Source organism: Manis pentadactyla, chromosome 1 (assembly GCF_030020395.1).
Source record: "Manis pentadactyla isolate mManPen7 chromosome 1, mManPen7.hap1, whole genome shotgun sequence".
Taxonomy (NCBI): domain Eukaryota; kingdom Metazoa; phylum Chordata; class Mammalia; order Pholidota; family Manidae; genus Manis; species Manis pentadactyla.
The window spans coordinates 117,106,294-117,127,964 of NC_080019.1; the positions used below are offsets into that span (position 1 = coordinate 117,106,294).

At 44.0% G+C, this 21,671-nt stretch overlaps 1 protein-coding gene across 5 annotated transcripts in view; it reads right to left on the bottom strand.

Annotated features, from left to right (window-relative positions):
* The window catches only part of MASP1 (MBL associated serine protease 1), a 60,783-nt gene that overhangs the window by 26,116 nt on the left and 12,996 nt on the right, over positions 1-21,671 (bottom strand). For all 5 annotated transcript variants that reach the window (XM_057500998.1, XM_057500996.1, XM_036875310.2 and 2 more), the window contains 6 exons: positions 8,641-8,818; positions 6,707-6,838; positions 4,401-4,597; positions 2,966-3,113; positions 1,525-1,643; positions 471-549 (listed from right to left, as the gene is read on the bottom strand). In XM_057500998.1, the coding sequence (XP_057356981.1) occupies positions 471-549; positions 1,525-1,643; positions 2,966-3,113; positions 4,401-4,597; positions 6,707-6,838; positions 8,641-8,818 (853 nt within the window). The remainder of the gene's footprint in view (positions 1-470; positions 550-1,524; positions 1,644-2,965; positions 3,114-4,400; positions 4,598-6,706; positions 6,839-8,640; positions 8,819-21,671) is intronic.

The window sequence follows — 21,671 nt, forward strand, 5'->3', positions numbered from 1 at the left end:
GAGCTGTGTCCCCGGCTTCACACAGGAGCATGGTGCTGACCCCATAGCCCTTCCTGCATGAATCTAAATCATAAGCTGTCCAGAAAACTTAGTGGCTATGGCTGATGGCCACATAGAGACTGGTAAGGTCACCTGGCTCTGGGTACCATTGTCAAAATAGTTTCCTGAGCAAGCAATTGCCAGAGTTAGTTTCAAACCTGGACACAAGCTATTCCTTTAGCAAGTTTGGCAATCTGTCTCCAGGCAGAGGTAAAATTAGTATTTAGAAAGTAAACTTGGACCCACAACAAGTTTCCAGTGGAATCCTAACATCTTACTGCAGCAAGAAACACTAATAGCCTCTTGCCCAACGCTCATGTGTCTGTTGAATTCCTGCCCCCGTCCCTGTCAGAGTGGATGGGCCAGGTTCTCACCCTCACCAGTGCCGGAGAGCTCATTATCCTTATAAACAACCAACTTTATTTTCTTACTTTTACAGGTGGGAATCTTGTTACTCCATGTCCCATCCTTCAGGCACTCGATTTGGAATGTGTCCATCTCCACATTATCCTAGGAAGAAACATGAAGTTGTGGGAGAAGGAGGAGGGTTTGGGTGGGTGGTTGTTTCCCAGGAAAACCAGCTCAAACTCTAAACTTGGCTGAGAATTTCTGACTGTGGGCAAGTTTCCCTCCAAGGGAAAACTTGAAGGTAAGGGAAAGAGCCACTGATTCATATTCCCTGTTCTCTGAAGAGCCCTGGGACTGTGTGAGAGAAGCAGTGCAGGCACCTGTCTTGGAGGTGGTGCCTGAACCCTCGACTCCTTTTGCTGTTCAGCAGCTCTCAAACCTGAGTAAGCATCAGTGTCCCTAAGGGCTTTGGCAAAGCTTGCTGGGCTCTGTCCCCAGAGTTGCTGCATCAGTGGGTCTGGCCTGGGGACCAAGACTTTGCATTTCTAACATGTAATGTGATGCTGCTGTGGGAACCCCATGACAGAGTCATTCCTTGAGAGCAATGGGCCTCTAGCTTGGCTCACCTCAGACTCATGTGGGCAACGTAACAGAAAAACCAATCACTGTGTCCGGGCCCAGAGGTTCTGTTTTAATTGATCTCAAGTGGGGCCTGGCAGGTGATTTTGTTTTTTAAGTTAACCAGGTAATTCTTGGGAGAACCCTGTTTCAGAGGGCAGGAGAGTGAACAACACCTGTCTCCTACCTCTGAAGTCTCTGCTTCCTGTCCCATTTCCCCCAATAAGTCTGGGGAACTTTGTTAGGGTTGTGAGTCCTGATTATAGGGCAGAACAGAGCTAGGTTTCTTTGAAATTCAAACAGGCCATGCTCTGATAAAAGACTTTGGCTTCACCTCCAGGAGAGAGAAGCTGGGACACATGCTTGAATTTTCTGAAGACCAGAATTTCTGGAGCATTTTGAAGGTTTGTGGGGAAACTGTGGTGACACCATGACAAACTCTGGAAGCCCATCTGCCCTGGGAGGCTCGGGAGACTTTCTCTGCCCTGCTGACTTCCCTCTCCAGGCAGGACCCTGTACCTTCAGCACTTTGTAGCCCATGTCACAGCTGATGAGCACCTGGTCTTTGAAAGAATACTTGGCTTGCACGGGCTCAATTTTTCCATGGACAGGTGGCTGTAGGTCTGGACACTCATTCCCTGGTGGGAAGCAATGAAAGGATAACAGGTGAGGGGACAGGAAAAGCCTGGCAGCAAGAGGCAGGCCCTATAACGCCAGGCCTGAAGGAGGCAGACACACCACAGAAGCCGGTATCGGGGGCCTGGATCTCCTAGGCCCTGAAGAAGACAGTCTTCGAGCAGGTCATGTCCCAACTTGGACCTCTGTTTCCTTGTTTGTAAAATGAGGTGGTTGGCCAGATGATTTAATCAAAACTCAGGATTGGAAAGGTTATTAAATGTCACTGAGTGGAACCCTTGTCTGATGCTTCCTTTACAACATCTTCCATACTAAGCATCAAATATCTATTTGGATTCCTACAGTGACAGGGAGCTCAATACCTTTAAAAATCTGTGCCTTTCATACTGGACTCCTCTGATTAAAGGAAAGGGTTTTCGTATTCAACTGATATTTATACCCTTGTAATTTTTACTCACTGCACATAGTTTGCCCTCTTGGGCCACTCAGAATTGCTCTTCCCAAGTCAATCCTTCAAAGTACTAGAGAGACTGTGAGCATATGCCCATGAGACTTCTCTTCAAAAGGCTGAACTGGACAGGGTCTGCAGGCCTGGGTCTATTCCTGAAATTTTTTCCTGAACAAACTCTCTTTGGTTAATATCCTGAACTCCTCTCTGCAGAGCAGGGCACTGAATGAGAATATGCAGGTGAGGCCAAGATATCAATCTAGGAACTGGATTAGCCATGCCTAGCCGTGGTCTTGTCCCTTCTGTCTATGCTGTTTTTCTTCACATCATTGTAGACTCCTTGGGTCAGATGGCCCTATCCGGCTCTGAGCCAGGACTGGCTGCCTTAGAGTACTGGGGAGTGAACTTGGCCAGTCTGGGAGGCCACTAGGAGGCGAACTGCCATAATGAAACATTTTGAGCTATAGGCCCAACATCTTAATTTTTGCCCCAGACTTGGAGAGGGTTGGAACTGGAAGGGTCCTCTCCAGGCCCCAGGAATCACAGTGGGAAGGGGTAGCGTTCAGGAAACAAGTGTTTTTATTTGTTGGTTTGTTTTTACATCTCTCCCTGTGATTTCAAAGTACAGTCAGTTTTGAAAATTTTGTCTGATCCAAACTCATGGTCATTGCTGTCCTGGCCCTCATTTCATGGCTGGGAAGCGGAGTCAGGAGAGAGCATGTGACTTGGGCCCAAGCTGCTGAGAAGCAGAGCTGGGAGTCCTGGCACACTCCGGAGGGGTTGCAGGCCTGCCACCCCCCTGTCCCTCAGCCACTGCACCAGGAGAGGTGAGCACAATGGCAAACTGTGGCCCGGGAGACGGCGAGGCTGTGTTACCTGTCGCCCTATATGAGAGCCTCCAGCCCCGGTTCTCTCCCGAGTTGTCACTGCGGAACAGGATCTGGACACTGTGGCTCTGGGTATTGATGGGTCCTGGGGCTCTCTCTCCACAGAAGGGCCCCAAAACATTTGGGCCAGCTTTAATCTGTGAGCGACAGGGAGAGACAAGGCAGGGTAATAATCCTCTGCTCAAAGATGATTATTTGAGCAGATATGTTATGGCTCCGAAGGGAGGGAAGGTCTGTCCAGGTCCACAGGAGACAAAAGGCCTCTGCTCTCAAAAACCATGCAGTCTAGTCAGGGAAGACTAACAATAGGTAATAAATAATTACAAGCTGTGGTAAATGTTATAAAAAATAATCTGGATGATATACATATATGATATAAATGTATGCTGTATGTTTACAATTTATGTGGTAAAATCTGTGTGGCCTATATATAAGTCATTATTTAATAAATTGTAACTTTAAATAGGTGATCAGGGAGACCTCTTTGGGGAGGTGACATTGGACTTGAGACATGGAGGGTGAACAGGAACTTTGTCATTTGAAGAGGAGGGGAGAATACTTTCCAGGCAGAGAAAACAGCATATGGAAAGGCCAAAGGTGGGAAAGAGCCTGGCAAGTATGAAGAACAGGAAGGAAGTCCGTATGGCTGGAAAGAGGGAGTTTCATGGCATGAGGCTGGAAAGGCAGGCAAGGGCCACACTCTGTTGAGGAATTAATGTTTACGTCTAAGTGCAATCTTGATCCAACCTGGATTTTATAAAGTTCAGCCTCAATGCTATGGGGAAACAGAATGTGTAGGGAAAAGGTAGAAGTAAGAAAACCAGCTAGGAAACTTTGCAGTTGATCCAGAGATAACGGGGTTTGGACTAGGAGAGAGGCAGCAGCAGAGAGAAGGGAATAGGCATTATTAGCTGCTATGGATTTCCAAGTCCTGGGTCTTTCCTATGCCTTTAACTCTTTCTCCTTCAACCTCTGAGGACCAGGACTCCTCAGCCCTCATTTGGTGCCTTCTACAATTGTGGATCTTATAGATATCTTCATCTTGTCACTGGGGGGAAAAGGGAAGCCCCAAGGCTAAGTGCCTGGGTAAGGCTCACAGGGTATCTCCTTGGATACTGTGTTTGGTAGGCAGAACTCCAAGATCGTCCCCATAACCTTCACCTGTGGTGTTCCTACATAATGATGTTATGTTACATGGCAAAAGGGATTTTGCAGGTGGTCATGGGGCTAGTTTTGGATCAGGGGAGATCCCTTAGACTTGGTCTGATTAAGCTGGTAGACGTTATTTTAAATAATTACTTTTTGGGAAGCAAACTGCTTGGACCTCTATCCTGGGGGGAAGATAGAGAGCCAGGAATATCCATTTTCCCAATTCAGCCAAGATTTCTGAGCATCCCCAGAGCAAACATCCATTGCAGGCTTACCTTGATGAAGTCATAGGGGCAAGGCACCTCAGGATGGTCCTCAATGTCAAAAATGTCCTCAAACTGCAGGCTGATCATGAAACCCTCTTCCAGCGCAATCACATAGAAGCATTCAGAGCTCTTGGGATAAGGATTGGGGAAGTCAGGGCTGGTGATCACGCCGGTCCTCTGGGTAAAGAGGTTGTCACTGCACTCCACTGTGGGAAACATACCAGAGCAAAGTGGACACCAAAGCCATGGCCGTGGCAACCCCTTTCTTAACTGTTATTGTATGACTTGCCCAGTGGTCCTGAGAGGCAAGCAGGGAAGTAATCACTATCTCCATTTTATAGATGGGAAAAGCAAGATTCAATGAGGGGAAGTGATTTATCCAAGGTCACCCACCCAGTAATTTGCAGGGTCAAGACTCAAAGGCAGTTGAGTGTGATAAGACTTTTGGTCAGATTCTCTGGACTTGTAGGGGAAGGAGGGATTCTGAGGTGGAAAGATTTTGAGGTGGAGAAATAGGAGGAAAAGTCTGGACCTCTTCTGTCCTGTTGTTCTCTCAGTCCCAAACTCCACTGTATCTTTGCTCAAAGCCTCCCCCATCTCTCATCTAACATAGGACCCTCACACATACCCTCACTCTCTGGCCCCTGGGCTTCCTTTGTTTCTCTTCAGACTGCTGACCACTATTTGCCATCATGTAATATATTTGTTAGTGGATTTTCTTGCCCAGGCTAGACTGTAAGTTCCCTAAGATCAGGGGTTTGCTTTGTTTCCCACTAAGGCTACAACCAAGGACCCAGTGTCCTGACCCTTTGCCACTGAACCTTTGTCCCTGGTTGACCCATCCTAGACCTGGGATGTCAGTCCTTTCTAAACTTTTATTATCTGCCTATTTGCAAATAAGAAAACTGTGGCTCAGAAAAGGGGGTGACTAATATGAAGCCCCACAGCTACGATCTGCTGAATGAGGTTTAGATAAGGTCTCTTGCATCCCCATCTGTTTTCATTTTCCACCCCAAGCATTCATGGGGGTGGTATCACCCCCAAGGGGGCTCAGATTGGTTCTTTGCAGCAGTGGAGGTTAGGGGGGTGGGAGTTGTTATTCTTTTTATGACAACGCACAATTGGACATAGTATGTAAGCATATATACAGTGTATTTGTGGTATTGAGATTTCATGAGTAGCAGCAATTAAGAAGATAATGTTTAAAAAGGCTCCTAGAGGTAGAGGTGAAAAAGAAAAAAAAAAGATTTAGAAATCTTGCTCGTTCTCATCTACCTTATATAACATATAGCAGATGCTCAATAAATATTGAATGAAAACCATAGAACATTATCCTCTTCAAAAAAAGCTCCTGTATGTGCCTGCTTTATACTGATAATCAGATAAGGGTTTTAGTTGGAAGCAAGTAGAAGTCTTCGGAGGAGGAAGGAAAGCACTCCTGCTTCCAGCCTTACTGCCCTCCAGTGATCCCTTATTCAGCTTCCAAGTGATCTCTCTGAACCACAGATCCTTCCCCTGCAGTTCATACCAATCTACTGCTAATTCCCCAGACAGTCCGGGTCGCACCATGCCCCTGAATGTTCTCTTTGCCCTGGGTGTTCTCCTTTTCCTTCTTTCTTTTCTATCAAGGGTCACCATCTCTGGGAAGTGCTCACTTCTTCGTGCAGACTCAGGTCTGGCTGCGCTGTGTCCACACTCCTTTCATGGCCTTTACTACGTGTCACCCTCTGGTTATGGGGCTATTGCCTCACTAGAGGGAAGGTCCTCACGGGAAGTGGCTGAACCCTCCCATTTCTCCATCCCTCCCCAAGCCCTGGGTATGCAACCCAGGTAGTTGAGTAGGTATGTTGATGAGAGTTGGAAACAAAGAGAGAGAGAAGGAATGGGTCTTTTTCATGCTGTTTCTGTCTTTGTTTCTCTCCTCTCTCTTCCTTCCTTTGGACTGAGCTTCTATCACAGAGGAACTTGAGGGACTGTGGACGAGTGGGGAAAAAAGGACTACTGGGTGAGGCTCAGGAGAGAGGGTTGAGAAGCCTGGGCTTTCCCTTAACTTGGCCCAGCTGCTGACCTACAGTAGGAGGGGAGATAAGGACCAAAGAGCAGAAGATCCTGCTGCTCAGAAAGAAAGGTGGCCGAGGGACTAGGGCTTCTCAAATGTGGTCCTTTGACAACCTGAACCTGGACTTCTATCCATGAGGTAGCTGAGGTACAGCTCTCTGACCACATTTTTAATTGTTCCTACTGAATATCTGTCTGTCCTCTGAGCCTCCCTTAGTCTTGTTGGAAAATGTGCGCCGAAGCATCCCGGGCCCCACCTCGGCAGGTCCTGTTGTCTGTGTGGAGGATGTAGCCGAAGCGGCAGGAGCAGTAGAAGCCGCCGATGTAGTTGTGGCAGTGGTGGTCGCAGGACAGCTCCTCGTCCTCCCGCTCTGCACACTCGTCCACATCTGCAGGGCCGGCAGAGCCTCAGTCAGTCAGTCCATGTGTGATGATGGAGACAGTGGCCAGCACTTACAGAGCACTTAGGATGGACCGTTCACTGTGCTGACAGGTATATGTATTCCCCCATTACAGCCTCACATAAAGCCCAGAAAGAGCCATTATTTCCATTTACAAATGAGGAAACTGGAACTTCGGTGAGGCAACTTACCCAAGATCACAGAAAGCCAAGTTCAAACCCAGGCAACCTGACACCTGACAGTGCCACTATCTTCTAACAGTTGTGATAAGAGTGACCAGGACTGTTAGTATCCCCATTCTACAGATGAAAAAACAGATCAAGGCATTAAGGAATTGACCCCAAGTGACACAGGTAGTAACTGATGGGGCCAGCACTCAGATCCAGGTGGGCTCTGGAACCTGGGCTCTTAACTTCTGATCTATGCTGCCTCTCTCTTTCTAAGTTTCTAATGTGGGCAAGTCTTGTTTTTGGGATTGGAAATACAAGATTAAAAGAAACAAAGATTTAAAAGAGTATGTTCTCAGTCCAATTAAAAAATCTGAACATACATTTCCTCAAAAAAGATTTAGGAATGGTTAACATGCACATGAAAAGATGCTTAATATTACTAGTCACCAGGGAAATGCAAATTAAAACCATAATGATGTGCCACTGCATACCTACTAGAATGGTTAAATATCAAATGTTGGTGAGGATAAAAACTGACAACATTAAATATTGGTGAGGATATGGAGAAGCCAGAACTCTCAAACACTGTTGGAGGGATATAAAATGGTGCAAAGATTTTGGAAAAGATCTGGCAATTTCTTATAAAACTAAACACACACCTACCCTATGATGCAGGAATTCCGTACCTAGTTACAGAATAAAAGTGAAAACATGTTTGCAAAAAGACCTATACAAGAAGGTTTATAAAAACTTTATCAATGAGAGCCAAAAAATGGGTAGAGCCCACGGGTCCATCAATGGGAAAATGGATGAACAGATAGTAGTATATTTATGTAATGAAATATTATTCAGCCAGGAAAAGGAGAAAATTACTGAGGCATTGGAATAATATGACCCAAAACTTTATGCTGAGCAGAAGAATCCTCATCTCAAAATATATGCTGTGAGTGTTCATTTATATGAAGTTTTAGAAGAGGCAAGACTAATCTATGGTGGAAAAAAGATCAGGACAAATGTTGTTTCTAAGGGATGTGGTTGTTGGGTGTGATTGGGAAGTAGCATGAGGGAACTTTCTGTGTTAATGGTAAAGTTCAACATCTTGTTAGGGGTTTGAATTACATACAAATATAATTGTCTCAGAACTCAACAAATGTACTTAAGATTTGTGCATTTCTTTATGGACAGTGATGCATTGGGGTATGGGTGGGGACTTAATAATATGGGTAAATGTAGTAACCACATTGTTTTTTCATGTGAAACCTTCATAAGAGTGTGTATCAATAATACCTTAATAAAAAAAGATTTGTGCATTTCATTGAATATAAATTTTATATTAAGATAAATAATTGTGTAGAGACATTGAACTCTAACAAAATGATATGCATGTTAAGCTAAAGTATTTGGAGGAAGTGTACTGATGTCTGCAATTTACTTTGAAAGGCATCAAAACAGATTAATTGATGGATAGATATGTGAGAGAGCAAATGCAGTAAGACATTAATGGCAGAATCTACATGGTGACTATACAAGTGTTCATTGTAAAGAAGAGGGCACAGGGTACTTTAAATGTTTAGAGAGAATGGAAAACCCGGGGATGAGCCACCCACTTCTCCAACTTACCCATAGCCATGTAGTGGGCATCAAAGCCTGTGAATCGCTCCTCATTAGAAAAATCTGACCGGAAAGTGATGGACATGAAGGAGCCAGGGGAAAGGACCACTTCCTGGCCAGGGGTCTGCTCTGTATCTGTAGTCTCCCTGCCACAGAAAGTTGCCAGCACTTGGTCTTCAGTTTCTACCTTTGGGGTCAAGGAGAGAGGAAACAAGATGAGTCGCTGCCCACGTCAGCTTCTGCTGAGAAAAGGAGGAAGGGCTGCCCACGAGTAGACCAGGCAGCCTGGGAAACCCAAAGAAAGGGGAGTACAGATTCTAGGATTTGAGGAGCCACATTACAGGTTAGGTCAATGTGGATGTCCAGCCACTGTTTTGTTTATTTTTTTTAGTTCCATCAGAAGTAGCTTAACATTTGTCATTCCTGTTGACAACTGAATGGCTTATTTGTTGAAAATAACTCAGTGTCAAAATTCAAAAAGAGTTAGATAAATTCACAGATGGGTTCTATATGAAACAGAAACTGACCACATTCCCAAAAGAAAAAACCTTTATGTACAATATAAGTCATTCATTGAGTATTCAATGTGTGCCTGTCACTGAGCAAAGCATGGGATAGGGGATGAGTGAGACATAGAGCTGTGCACGGGGAGGCAGTGTTCAGACTGATGAAAACACAGACAGAGCTGTTGTACAATGTGACCCATGCTTTAATGGGAATGCAAACACTAGGAACATACTCAGAGAAAGGTGATAGATCTCCATAAGAATGGACCTTGCTGGAGAGCGAGACTTTGTTTTCTTTATAGGTGCTTCTTCAGTGCATGGAGGAGGACCTGGCACACAGCTGTTACCCAATAAATGTTTGTTACCAAAGACTCATTCTGAGAATGAACACTGAGAAGCCAGAAGTCTATAGGCACTGTAGGAGGAGATGTACTTGGAAGAACAAGTAGAAACTAGATTATGGTTGATCTTGAATGCCTTAACAGTAAGTGACTCTAAATTCTGTGAGTAAAGGAAAGACGTCGAAAACATTTGAACAGGGAAGTCATGTAATCAAAACTGTGTTTAATAGTCTTAATAATTCACAAACTACTGGAATCACCCAGAAATAGTTGTGTTTGTGTTAAGACCAGATGCAAAATTTGCCTATTTGCTAAAAGAATTCCCTGCACTGGAAAAGCCAGAAACTCTGAGCAAATTCAGAGACCCATGTAGAGTTCCTAAGCTGGTTGCCTAAAGCTGATTTTGAGTGAGTTTGGTTTGGGGAGTATATTATGTTAGCTGGTTGGTATATTTATTTGGCTAAGAACTTGGCTTACTCATCACTATCTTTTAAGGTTGCAGGTTGCATATGTGTTTACAACCTTTAGACTGACATTTTAGACAAGATGCATGAGAAAATCTCTTACTAAGAATGATTTCTGCTGTCTTTCAAAGTTGTTAAAGGAAAATTCTCAAAGGCTGCCTATCTCTAGTAGCCTCTAATGCATTCATTGTTTTGTTCATTAGTTTAATATGTCAGAAGTATCTTGACATATGACACTTTTGTTTTGAAACTAATGATTTATTTATTTAAAATAAGTGAGAGTTTTAGAGAGAAACAATTTGCCCTGGCAACAAAACACAAGGACAATTAATCACTAACTTTGGGAATTGAAGAGTAAACAGAGGATGAGATCATGGCTTTGCTATTTATTCCTCTCCTCTGCAGATACTAGCCAAACTCACACTAGCCTTTTTACTGTAGAATGTACCTATCTGCATTATAGCTGAAATGTCACTTCCTTGAACGCCACAGTTGGTTTGTTATTTTTAAGTTTTTGAAAGAGCTGAAGATTTACCTAAGTGTAATTTATTTGTTTTTCTTTTTTGGTGTATTGCTTTCTAAAGTGCCTTATACAAATCCCTCCTTTCTTTGTGAAACATGCTAACCATTCCTTGGTGACCCAGGGACATTGTTATGAATGTCAGCCATCTTGGGGATATTGAATTGTGTAACTTGCTTGCCCTGCATTGAACATCCCCAGACTATAATGTCTTTGCAATTCTTATGTCGTCTTTATGTAGTGTTTTATTTTCTGTTCTTTCATCAGTTTATTAGCTGAAGTATGTTTCAAAATAAAAGCCAATTAAACTGCTTTTATTAGAATAAAATAAGATAGTAAAAATAAGATTAAATAGATTTAGAGAGAAGGCCTGGGAAAGGGCTTCTTCTCTGAGTAGCTGCATGAACTGGAGTGTGTTATCTTGGTGATCTTTGCTTGGGGTAATGTATGGATTTGGCAGTTGGAGGTCCTGAGCCCTGTTCCTGACTCTACCATAAACTGTTATATGGCACCTCGTCTCTGGTTTCAGTTTCCTACCTGGTAATACAGGGCTTATCAGCTAGCTGAGCTCTATGTTCTCTTCCAATTCTGACATGCTGGTATTCTAACAAGTCATCATATCCATACATTAAATAAGCCAACTAGAAGATGGTGAGGAGTTTCAACACACAGATTGCTTCATGCTGAAGAACTTGATAAACTTGAACTTGTCTGTGGTCTATAACCATGCAATACACAATGAATCGTCATGATTTGAGTATTAACACTTCTAGATACAGCAGCCGAGGTCTCTTGGGTTCTATAGTGCCAGTAGCATAGACACTTTCAAGTGAAACCATCCAGAGATAATTTGGATTAGGGAGAGACCTACTGAAGGCCTATGGTAAATAACCTCTCTTCTTGTAAATTCCAGGCTTAAGGACATTTTTATGATGGCAGATACACAGTCATCATCTGCAGAGACACACTATTCCAGAGCAGGTAAGCCTTTCTCAGCTGAGACTCATGGAAAAATCTGAGCCATACCTACTTTTAGATGCAGGTGAGGGAGGGCCTGTGTCCCTGGGAACTCAGCCTTCAGTTCAAAGTGGAGTCCTGGAATACTAGAACTGCGAGGGAGGGATCTTTAGGTGCTATTTCAGTTCCTCTCCTTCTAAAGGAAACTGAGGTCCAGAGAGGGGGCAGTGACTTGTTCAAGAGTAGAGAGATAACCATGAGCATTTCCTGACATCAGTTTTGCTTTTAGAACTGTTCTGACCCTGGAGAAAGGAACCCACCAACCCAGAGAGTATTTGACAAAAGATAGGCATGTTGCCAAACAACATTTCTGGCTAAGGGAACTCTTGAAACAGTATCTTGAGTGCATGGACTGTCTCCCAGAGAGGATGTGGCTCAGTGACAGCTCCAGCTATAACCTAAACAGAGAGGTCACTGGCCTTGGCTAATATTTGCAGCCCCAGCTATGAATGGTAACATTCTACAAAAATCACTTACCTTTGATTATAGGCAGAGGATGGAACACTGGCTTCTGTTTGGACTGTCCCATTTTAGGGTCATCATATTAACATGATGGAGGGAATTACCTTATCAACTCATAATAATAGGGAACCATCTGGCTGGGAATCATGCACTCTTCATTTTTCTATGTCTTATTTTGGCAGCTATTTCCTTTAGACTGTTGTTATTTAGGACACCAACACATGGATGCATGTCCTCAAGTTGTTTCTTTCAACTCAATTCAACAAATGTTTTTATACCAAGTTTTGTCTGGACTATAATGTGGAGGACACCAACAATTACTTAAGCTGAGCTTAGTAAGCAAGTCCCTTGCCTCTGGGAATGTGAAATTTAGTAGGAGAATAAGAAATTTAGTATAAGAATAAGAAATGTGTATGTGTTAGGGAATTGTCAGTGTATAGTTATTGCAGTGAAAGATAGGAAGCCCCAGGGATTTTAAAGAAGGAAAAAATTGCATCCAGCTGAGGGAAATCATAAAACATTTAGGAAGAAGAGCATATTTCTTTGAGCTGGTGACTGAAAGGTCATTAGGTTTTAGGTAGGTAAAAATACTAGGTGGAAGGTTGGGGGCAGCTGGGAAAGCCTCAAGGCAGAGGAAATAGTAAAGGCCTGGGTGTTCAGTGTCGACTCCCCTTCCATTCCCACCACCACCTGATGTAGGAAAGGGGTTTTGTTGAGGACTGGGGGCTGAGAAGAGAGATCTGAGTAAGAGAAGCCAGAGTCTGTTTTCTGGGTATTTCCTATCTTAATAGAAATAGCACAGACATCCTAGGAAAAACTAAATCAGGGCAGCAGGAAAGTTGGCCACATTTCTGTGGGAGGACAACTACGGCTGTTCTCCATATGCCCATTAAGTCATCTGATCTCATTTGAGTTTAACAAATACTTTGACAGCTACCCATCAGAGCAATGTATGGTAAAGGTAGCTCAGGAGTGGCTGTTCTCATTTCATAGATGAAAAACTTGAAACCCTTTAATTTAAATAAATTGGGCAAGGCCATTATCTAGCAAGTGGTGGCTCCAGGTCCACAAGTGCAGCATCCTGATTCCCTAGCCAATAAGGCTGGTGCTCTTTTGAGGCATTGAGGCCAACAGAGTCTGTCCTACAGATTCAAATGCTTCACGGCTTTGCTTGTTAATGTTCCTGAGCTGCACCCTGAGGCCCCACTGACATCTTCTCTGGGCTCTTGGAGAGCTTAGTTCTGAGTTAAGTTGGGCAGACGTTCAGGAAGTGTGCTGAACTGACCTGTTATCAATTTAGTTTATCTTGAAGCTACATTCTCCAGAATCTCCTTCCCTGTACAGTTCCCAGGTAGGTTGACCAAAAAAGAAACTTGTGTGAGTTTAGAATGTAGTATAGTCCTCACTTGCTGAATGTTATTTTGGGGCCAGGGACAGAGAAGATAGATGTAGATGTGCCCAGGAGGTTCTAATCATCCTCACTCTCCTCCACTCTGCATCCAGCTCTTCTTTCCAGCTACTGACTCTGCTGACCAACAGTGGCCCACACCTACCACCAGATGCTTGCTGTTAGCTGCTCAGAGCCAACAACCTCTCACAGACCTCTCCCCATCCTCCTCATGGTCCCGCTTTGACTCCTTAGATGGGTTTGGATTCTCAGATTCCTCTGCAGATGCCCACATTTCTACCCATGGGAGGGTTTAAGGAAAATGGACTGGTGATCTTTCTGTGGTCCTCCAACTCTCTGTCCCTGACCTTTACTTCCTCAGCTCTTCCTGTAATGACATGAGTCCTAATGCCCACAAATAGCCATTCTTTCACAATACTTACAGAGGCTCTGACTTCCTGACTGAATTCTGACTGATACAGAAATAGGATGCCATAGTAACAAAATATCAGAACATGTGGCTTTGGTTTGGGGATTGGCTAACAAGTAGAGGCCGGAAAAGCAGTGAGGAAGCTGCCATGGAAGGCCTGACAAGCCGACCTCCGCCACGTGAAACGATCGGTGGAACTCGCCTGTGGCAACTTCAAGGGTAGAGAAATGTATACAATAAACTCATGGATCTGGCCAGTGAGATCTCTGGACTGAGTGTTGAAAGTGTGTGCTTCAGACTGTATGTGACAAGGTGCTTTAGGAAGAAGTAAGTTTTCAGTGCGTAAGCAGAAATTAGAGGAAATTCAAAGAGCCCAGGACTAGCTGAGTTGGAAAATAAGACCATATCACATCCTTCGTCTTTCCTCTAGCAAAATATTTTAAAAGCAGAAATGGCTTCTGGATAAAAATCAAGTCAAAGTTATGGCTGTAAAACCCTTTGTGAAGATACCGATTTAAGGCAGTGCCAAGGACTCCATGTTAGTTAGACAAAAGGGCATTCAAGAATCTTAAGGGAATTGTCCCAAAGCACCCTGACATGCCCTCCAAAATAGAAAGAGGCCTATTTTGAAAAGAACCATGGGTGTGGTTTCTGTCTAGCACAGTGGACTATATTCTGTTATAAGAGACACAGAAAAATTTTAAGGTAGATGTACCAACCAGGTTGGACTATTAACAATTGAAATAATTAAAAATGAAAAGAGCCTCTAGGCCCCAAATTTCAATGCACAGGAAATAGGTGTAAAGGACTACTCAGCTGCAAACATGGGCCATTTCTCACAGGACAAAAGGAAGAATGTCTCAGGGTGAAGCTGAGAAGCCCCATGCAGAACCAAGAGCTACAGAGAGCAAGGGATTGGGGAACCGCTCCTAGGGAGCGGAACTCAGCTCTAATCAAGGAACACGTGCTCTCTGGGGTGGGGATTGTGTGCCTGGCTGGATTTCAGAAATACGGTGGAGCAGTTACTGTTGCGCACCTTCTGTTTCTCCCACTTTTCAAGGAGAGTTATTGTGCTTATCTTGTGCCTGTATCACCAAGACAAGAAGATATTGGGTCTCTGGAGAGCAGCTAACTCTTCTTTTGGGTTCAGAGATCTCTGGATCAAGAGAAACCACACTCAAGGATCTACATCCTTGGTATCTCATTTGCCTCTTGATCTGATTTAAATCATGAGGTCTTGGACTCCAAGCCTGAAATGCTAATAGGATGAGACTTTTGGGAAGTGGGAGCAAAAGTATATTTTACACATGGGAGGGACATGAATTATTTTGGCCAGAGGATGGACTGTGGTATTTTGTTTGTAAAATATTTACAAGGAACCCTTCCATTCCTGTACATGGACCCTTTCCAAAGTGACTTTGCTGCTTATGGATTGGCCTTGTAATTCGCTTTGACAAAGAGAATGTGATGCACCAGAAATGGTGTGCTACTTCCTAAGGGCCCTGTAGCTCTTCCCCATGTGGAATACTACCTTGAGGCCACCATGTGAAGGAGCCCTTTTTAGCCTATGGGATAAGCTAAGGCCACATAGGGCAAAGATTTCCCAACTGAGGTCTCTGTACCAGTCAGCTGACAGCCATCACCAACCTCTAGATAGGTAAGTGAGACCATCTTGGACTTCCAGTCTCAGTCAAGCCTCTAATGACTACAGCCACATGAATGACTTCAGGCAAATCTGCAAAAGGACCATCCTGTTGAGCCCAGCTCAAACTCTTGACGACAGCACCAGGAGAACATGAAATAGAGGCTGTTTGAGCTATTTAGTGTTGGTGTGGTTGTTACACAGCATATATATGATATGGGGAGTGAGGAAGCAATTTGGAACAGAAATAAGACTGATATTTGTGAGCTGAATTTTGGAGAATCACAATTTCATGAGTTCTTGGGACCCTGAAAGTTACCTAGTCTAACCTCTTATTTTTCTACCACACCCTTAACAAAAATCATACCACCTTTTCATGATCAGTTGCAGAGATGAGAAACTCACTACCTTCAGAGATAGATCAGGCCATTTTGAATTATTCTTGATTTAGAAAGTTTGGCCCCATATCTGGGAATATAACCTAATGAAAGATGTTCCAAGCATGGAAAAAATTATTATGAACAAAGATATTTATAGCAGTTATGATTAGTAATGGAAAACTAGACACAATGTAAATATCCAATTCTAGGGAAATAGTTAAATTAGCATTTACTTAGTGAATATTAGATAGACACTAATTATCACATTAATGGAGAATTTTGCAATATCTGGAAGCATTCTTAGGTTATATTAAGTGAAAGAGCAGGAAAAATGTATATACCATATAATTATAGCTACATTGAAAGTATGCATTATAAACAGAAAGGAAAAAGATTTAGAGCAAACTATTAACAATAGTTAACTGAACTATAGGTAGTTTTTCTTTTCCCTCTGTTTTTATATTTAAAAAGTATTCTAAAGTGAAACTTGGGCCCACAGAGACTTCCCATAGCTTCTACCCAGTCACATAAAATCTGTCAGTTCAGGTCATCTAGCAGAGGGAGCACAGAGCAGGGGCAGGGAAATCAGCCCGGAAGGTCTGGGTTGGTTTCCCGTCCCTCCAGCTCAGAACCACTGTGTCTTTGGTGTAGGGACTCCTAATCACCCTGCCACCTTCTTTTATTCTAACTCTTGGGTCCCAACAGAGCTGAAAAAGAGAGTGAAAATCCTTGTTTTAATTCTGTACAAATAATATGGTGAAAAATAAAATTCTGATAAAAATAATTCAGAAACTAAGATATCTAAAATTCATTTACAGTTGTGCATGGCAAGGAGAGACACATGTTTGGGGACAGTTTTTGTGATTGTGAAGTCCAAGAGGGAGTCAGTGGGTGGTGTGTAAATGGATGGGTAAGGGGAGAGAGAAGAGTTCCTTGTCATGGAGTTCATGGAGACTTGGAGGGAAGGAAGAGAAGCGTGTGTAGGGTGGGGTAGCGGATTGGACATTTAAGAATGTTTGCAATAAGAGCATCTCTGCCCTGTTTTGATTTCTCAAGAGAGTGAGTCAAGTTGTGAATTACTTTCAATTTTTTTTTTAAGTGTTCTGTTTTTTGGATGAGAGAAAAACAGAAGAGAGAGATACTTCCTGAGACTGGGTCATGGGGGATGTCATCTTTATATGAGTTGTTGGGAAAATCACTTAAACTCTCTGTATTGTAGGTTGAATTGTGTCCCCTAAAAAGATATGTTCAACTCCTAGCCCTTGGACTGGGCTTGACCTTATACAGAAATAGGTCTTTATAGATGAAATTGAGTTAAAATGATAACATACTGGATTAGGATGGATTCTAATCCAATGACTGGGGGTCCTTGTCAGAGGGAAATTGGTTCATAGAGACACACACAGAGGGTAGTGTGAAGACAGAGGCAGAGACTGGAGATATGCTGCCATGTGCCAGCAAATACCAAGGACTGCCAACAACCACTAGAAAGCTAGAAGGGACCAAGAAGAATCCTTCTCTAGAGTCTTTGCAGGAAGCATGGCCTTGCCAGCACCTTGATTTCAGACTTCTAGTCATCGGAACTGTGAGACAATCAATTTCTGTTATAAGCCTTTAACTTCATTCATCATGAAACCATCAACACAGACCTCCCTTTTGATGAGGACCCCAGATCCCAAGCTGACAGACTGGGAGGGAAACCGAGGAGCCCTCGCAGCCTAATCTTCCCATTTGGCAGGTGGCATCTTAGGTCCCTTTGGCTCTCTGCAGTTTACAAGCCTCCTGACAATCCTGGGAGATGGTTGGCATGGAAAGGGTATTAGCCTTATTTGACACAGCAATGTATGGAATTTCTAAAAGCATCCGTCCAAGAGATACTGGTATTAGGTCTATGAATCTCTTCACTATTGTGTTTCAGAGGATTTCTCTAGGTGTGTAAATTTAAGGCAGTTATTCAGAGACAGCGCTGGGCCCAAGACTTCTGACTCACAGTGAGTGCTCTGTGCCCCTAGGGTCACCCTCACCCCACATCTGTCGCTGCCAGGGACTGGACCAGGGGCTAACAGCCGATCTTGCTACTTTACCTAGTTGCCCAGATTGCAGTTAAAGATCATGAGAAGGAGCAAATTAAAGATACCAGATGCCAGACAAGGACCTGGGACTGGGGGAAAAAAAAGGGGGACATGTATGTGTGTGTATGTTTTGCATTTCAGAAGCTCTGGAAAGCCATGTACACAAAAATAGCAAAGCTGGTGGGTTTAAATTCAACTTGGCCTCATTTGAGAGGGGCTGGAAGTTGATGCTTCAGTCCTGACCCAAGTCATTTGGCCATAAAATAATAATAATAATAATACTAACAATGATAATATTAATGCTGTTAGTAGTAGTAATCCTCCACAATGTGTGGACTTCCCAGTTGACAGGGTATTTTCACCTTTTTAATTTTATTTGCTTCTGATGGCAGTCTTGAAATGAATGCACTTCAAGTAGACTTAGTGATTCTGGGCCCAGAGAGGTGACATGCATCCCCAAGGCCACACAGCCTGGGAGTAGCAGACATGAGACAAACTCCAGATTTCTTAACTTCCAGCCAGGTTCAGTAATTGGAATCAGAGAACCATATAAGAGAGAGAAAGGACATTAAAAGTTATCGAGTCTATTTCCTTCCTTTCTTAGATGGGGAAACCAAGGCTCAGAGAAGTGAAGTAACTCAAAGTCACATGGCCAATTAACAGCAGAGCCTGGATCAGGGCTCAGGTATACAGATAGTTCCAGTGCAGTGTTCTTACGTGTTTGTTATTTACAGTAAAAACCTAACAGAGTTGGCTAAGCCCCTAAAAAGGTATTGTGTCCATGCAAATATCAGACAGCATTAATAATGTGGGGGCCTGAGACACAGTTGGCAGGCCCTTAGAGTCCAAGAATCCCACTGCTCCCAGGGGGTGGTGCCCATTCACAAGGATGGTTCTGGACAGAAAAAGGATGGTCTCCAGGCAGCGTGAGCGTGAGGAGAAGGAAAGGCTGGCAGGGGCAGGGAGGGGTCTCTGAGAGCCGGGAAAGCAGGCATCCCGCAGGTGGGAACCTGGCAGTGCCAACCATCTCAGCGGGAGCAGGGTTGGGGCAGGTGGGAGGGAGGTGAGAGAGTCTGGGAATCCTGGCTGGGAAGGAGGGCCAGGAAGGATTCACTCACTGTGGCTCGTGAATGACTCCATGTCTCACCGCTTCGGGACTTCAGAATCCCACTCATTCACATGCAAATCCCTTCGGAGACTGGGAGGCTGGGCCCCAAACAGTTCAGAGCAGGAAAATAGCCCAAGGACAGGAAAAAACAAAGGGAGTTGTGTTCTGTGGCAGAGACAGGCTGGCTCAAGGGATGTCAGGCAGGAGTGCGGTGAAAGCAGTGATTAAGTAAGTGCGTTGGAGAGAGGAGACCTGCCACTGGCCAGTGTCACCAGGCAGAGTTTCTAGGAATGTGGGAGCTGGGTTGTTCCTCTGCTATTGCCAAGAAACTTGCCCTGCCCCAGCCCACATGTACATCCTCAAATCTTTGCATGGATGTCTTTACAGAGTGCTGGAATAGGGACCAGACAACCTGGGCTCTGCTCACTACTCTACCCCTTGTCATGCATCACTTTAACCTCCCCAGGCAGTAGTGTGTTGGAGTCAGCTGGTACCATCTTGCAAGAGCTGGCTGTCAACTTTTCAAGGACTTTGGGACCCTTTTATTAAACACAGCCATCATTAAAAATTATGTTTCATCAACTTACAATTAAATAAATTATATTAAAAACAAATGAATTATATAAAACCTCATCACCTCCTATTTTAGCAGTTTGCTATTATCTATGCTCTTTGAGGTTATTAATGTCTAGCAAAGCTGAATGGTGATAAGTGTTACTGTGCATCTCTTCTTCCCCACCCTCCCAACCCATTCCCCAGTCCAGATCAGGTTGTTAATCATTACAAGCACATGTTGTTTCAGGCTTCAGTTTTCACAACATGCAACATGGATATTAAATAAGAGTCAGGTGGTCAAATGAAACATCGGCATGAAAGCACCTTGTGAAGTTGGCCACTGCTTGTCAGCATTTAGCAGGGACCCTATGTTGCAGCCCCCTTGGTGATCGAATCCTCCATCCCTGCTGCCCACCTGTACCTCTCTGCCTTCATCTCCCACCCCTGTTACTCCTTCAGCCACACTGACATACTTGCTGTCTTCAAACTTATGAGGCACTTGCTCACTGTTGGGCCTTTGTGCTCACAGAGGAAATGATAGGGAAGGGAAGGTATTCATTTCTTCAATAGATATTTATTGACTGCCTATTGTGAACTAGAGCTTGGGGTATAAGCTTTGACTCGAATCTGCCCAATGACATTGGGCACATGGCTAAACTTCCTCATCATCTTCAAGTCTTTGCTCAAATGTCATCCTCTCATTGAGGTCTAACTCTGACCAAGATCCTTAAATCATAACCCTCACCCCAACTCATGCGCGAGCCCTCTTTATCCTGCTCTATTTCACTTCTTTGCCCATTAGTTTATTCCTCACTATGTAGTTTACCTATGGATCATATTAGTGTTTATTGTCCATTTCCCCCAGTGCAATGTAAGCAGGAGGCTGGTGGGGATTTCTGTCTGTTTTAATTACTGCTATACCCCAAACTTATACCCCAAGCTCTAGTTCATAATAGGTAGTCAATAAATATTTATTGAATAAATGAATAGATGAATACCTCCCCTTCCCTATCATTTCCTCTGTGAGCACATCAGAGTAAAGGCAAGCTTAGCTTTCCATCAAGGTGTGTCGGAGGGCAGCCTGGGTACACACAAGCATGCAGACTTGCACACCAGATGTGCTGTACCGCAGAGAACGCCCACCTCATGCACTCCCACACTGACCACATGCTCTGCCCCAACACTGGGACCTTCTTTCTGTTTCCATCACCCCAGAGTTTGTGCTGTTTGTGCTTTTTTGCATGAAATGAGCTTTTGTCACACTTTTCTGAAGCTCATTTTCTCCTCCTGATTTTTCTGAGTTAGCTAGAATTGGTGTTTGGGACCTGCTGTCTCTGGAGTAGAAGAATCCCACTAGGGGTTACAACTTAAATTCATGAGAAACGTTAATCCATTTCTCTATTCCTTTGGGGGCCAAGGCCTACTGTCCTCCCTCCCAGAGAATCAGCAGAGCTGCTGCAGTAGATGGGGTCAGTCCCCGCCTGAAGGTCGAGGACATGTTCTGAGTAAACACAGAGCACACAGAGAAATTAGGAGCTGGGGTCAGAGGAGTCCGTCTTGGAGCAGGGCCTCGGGAGGACTTATCTCTCAATTACATAGCGGGATGCAGACTGACCCCAGGAGGCCTGGGGAAGGGAGCACTGGACTGCGAGTTGTAGACCATCAGAGGTGGAAGGGCTTGGAGAGCAACAAGCCCACTTTTCTCATAGGGCAGATTGGAAAACTGAGGCCCAGAGAGGAGAGGTGACTTCTCCAACAGCTCAGTAGGAATCAGGGGCTGATTTCTAGACCTGAGCCCTTTCCTTTATGTTCACTTCTAGGAGACATATGTATTTTCTTCTTCTGCCCTGGGACTGTGCGTGCTGCTAGAAAAACACACAGACATGGAGGCCCTGCAGCCCTGGGGCTGACAGTCCGGTGGAATGACCTTGAGTTCACCATTAGGACTTGTGTGCTACAAACATAAATAAAGCACTTTCCCATTCTTCATCGTTCGGACTCCATTTCTTATTATTTTTGTGAAATGCATTTCCTCTCAAAGTGAGATAAAAGAGAAAGTTCTTTAACAAAATCTGGATAATACAGGAACTCTCAGTGACCTTCCATTTTGCTAAATTTTACTAAATTACCCTGACAGGAAGTATTGCCTTAGGAAT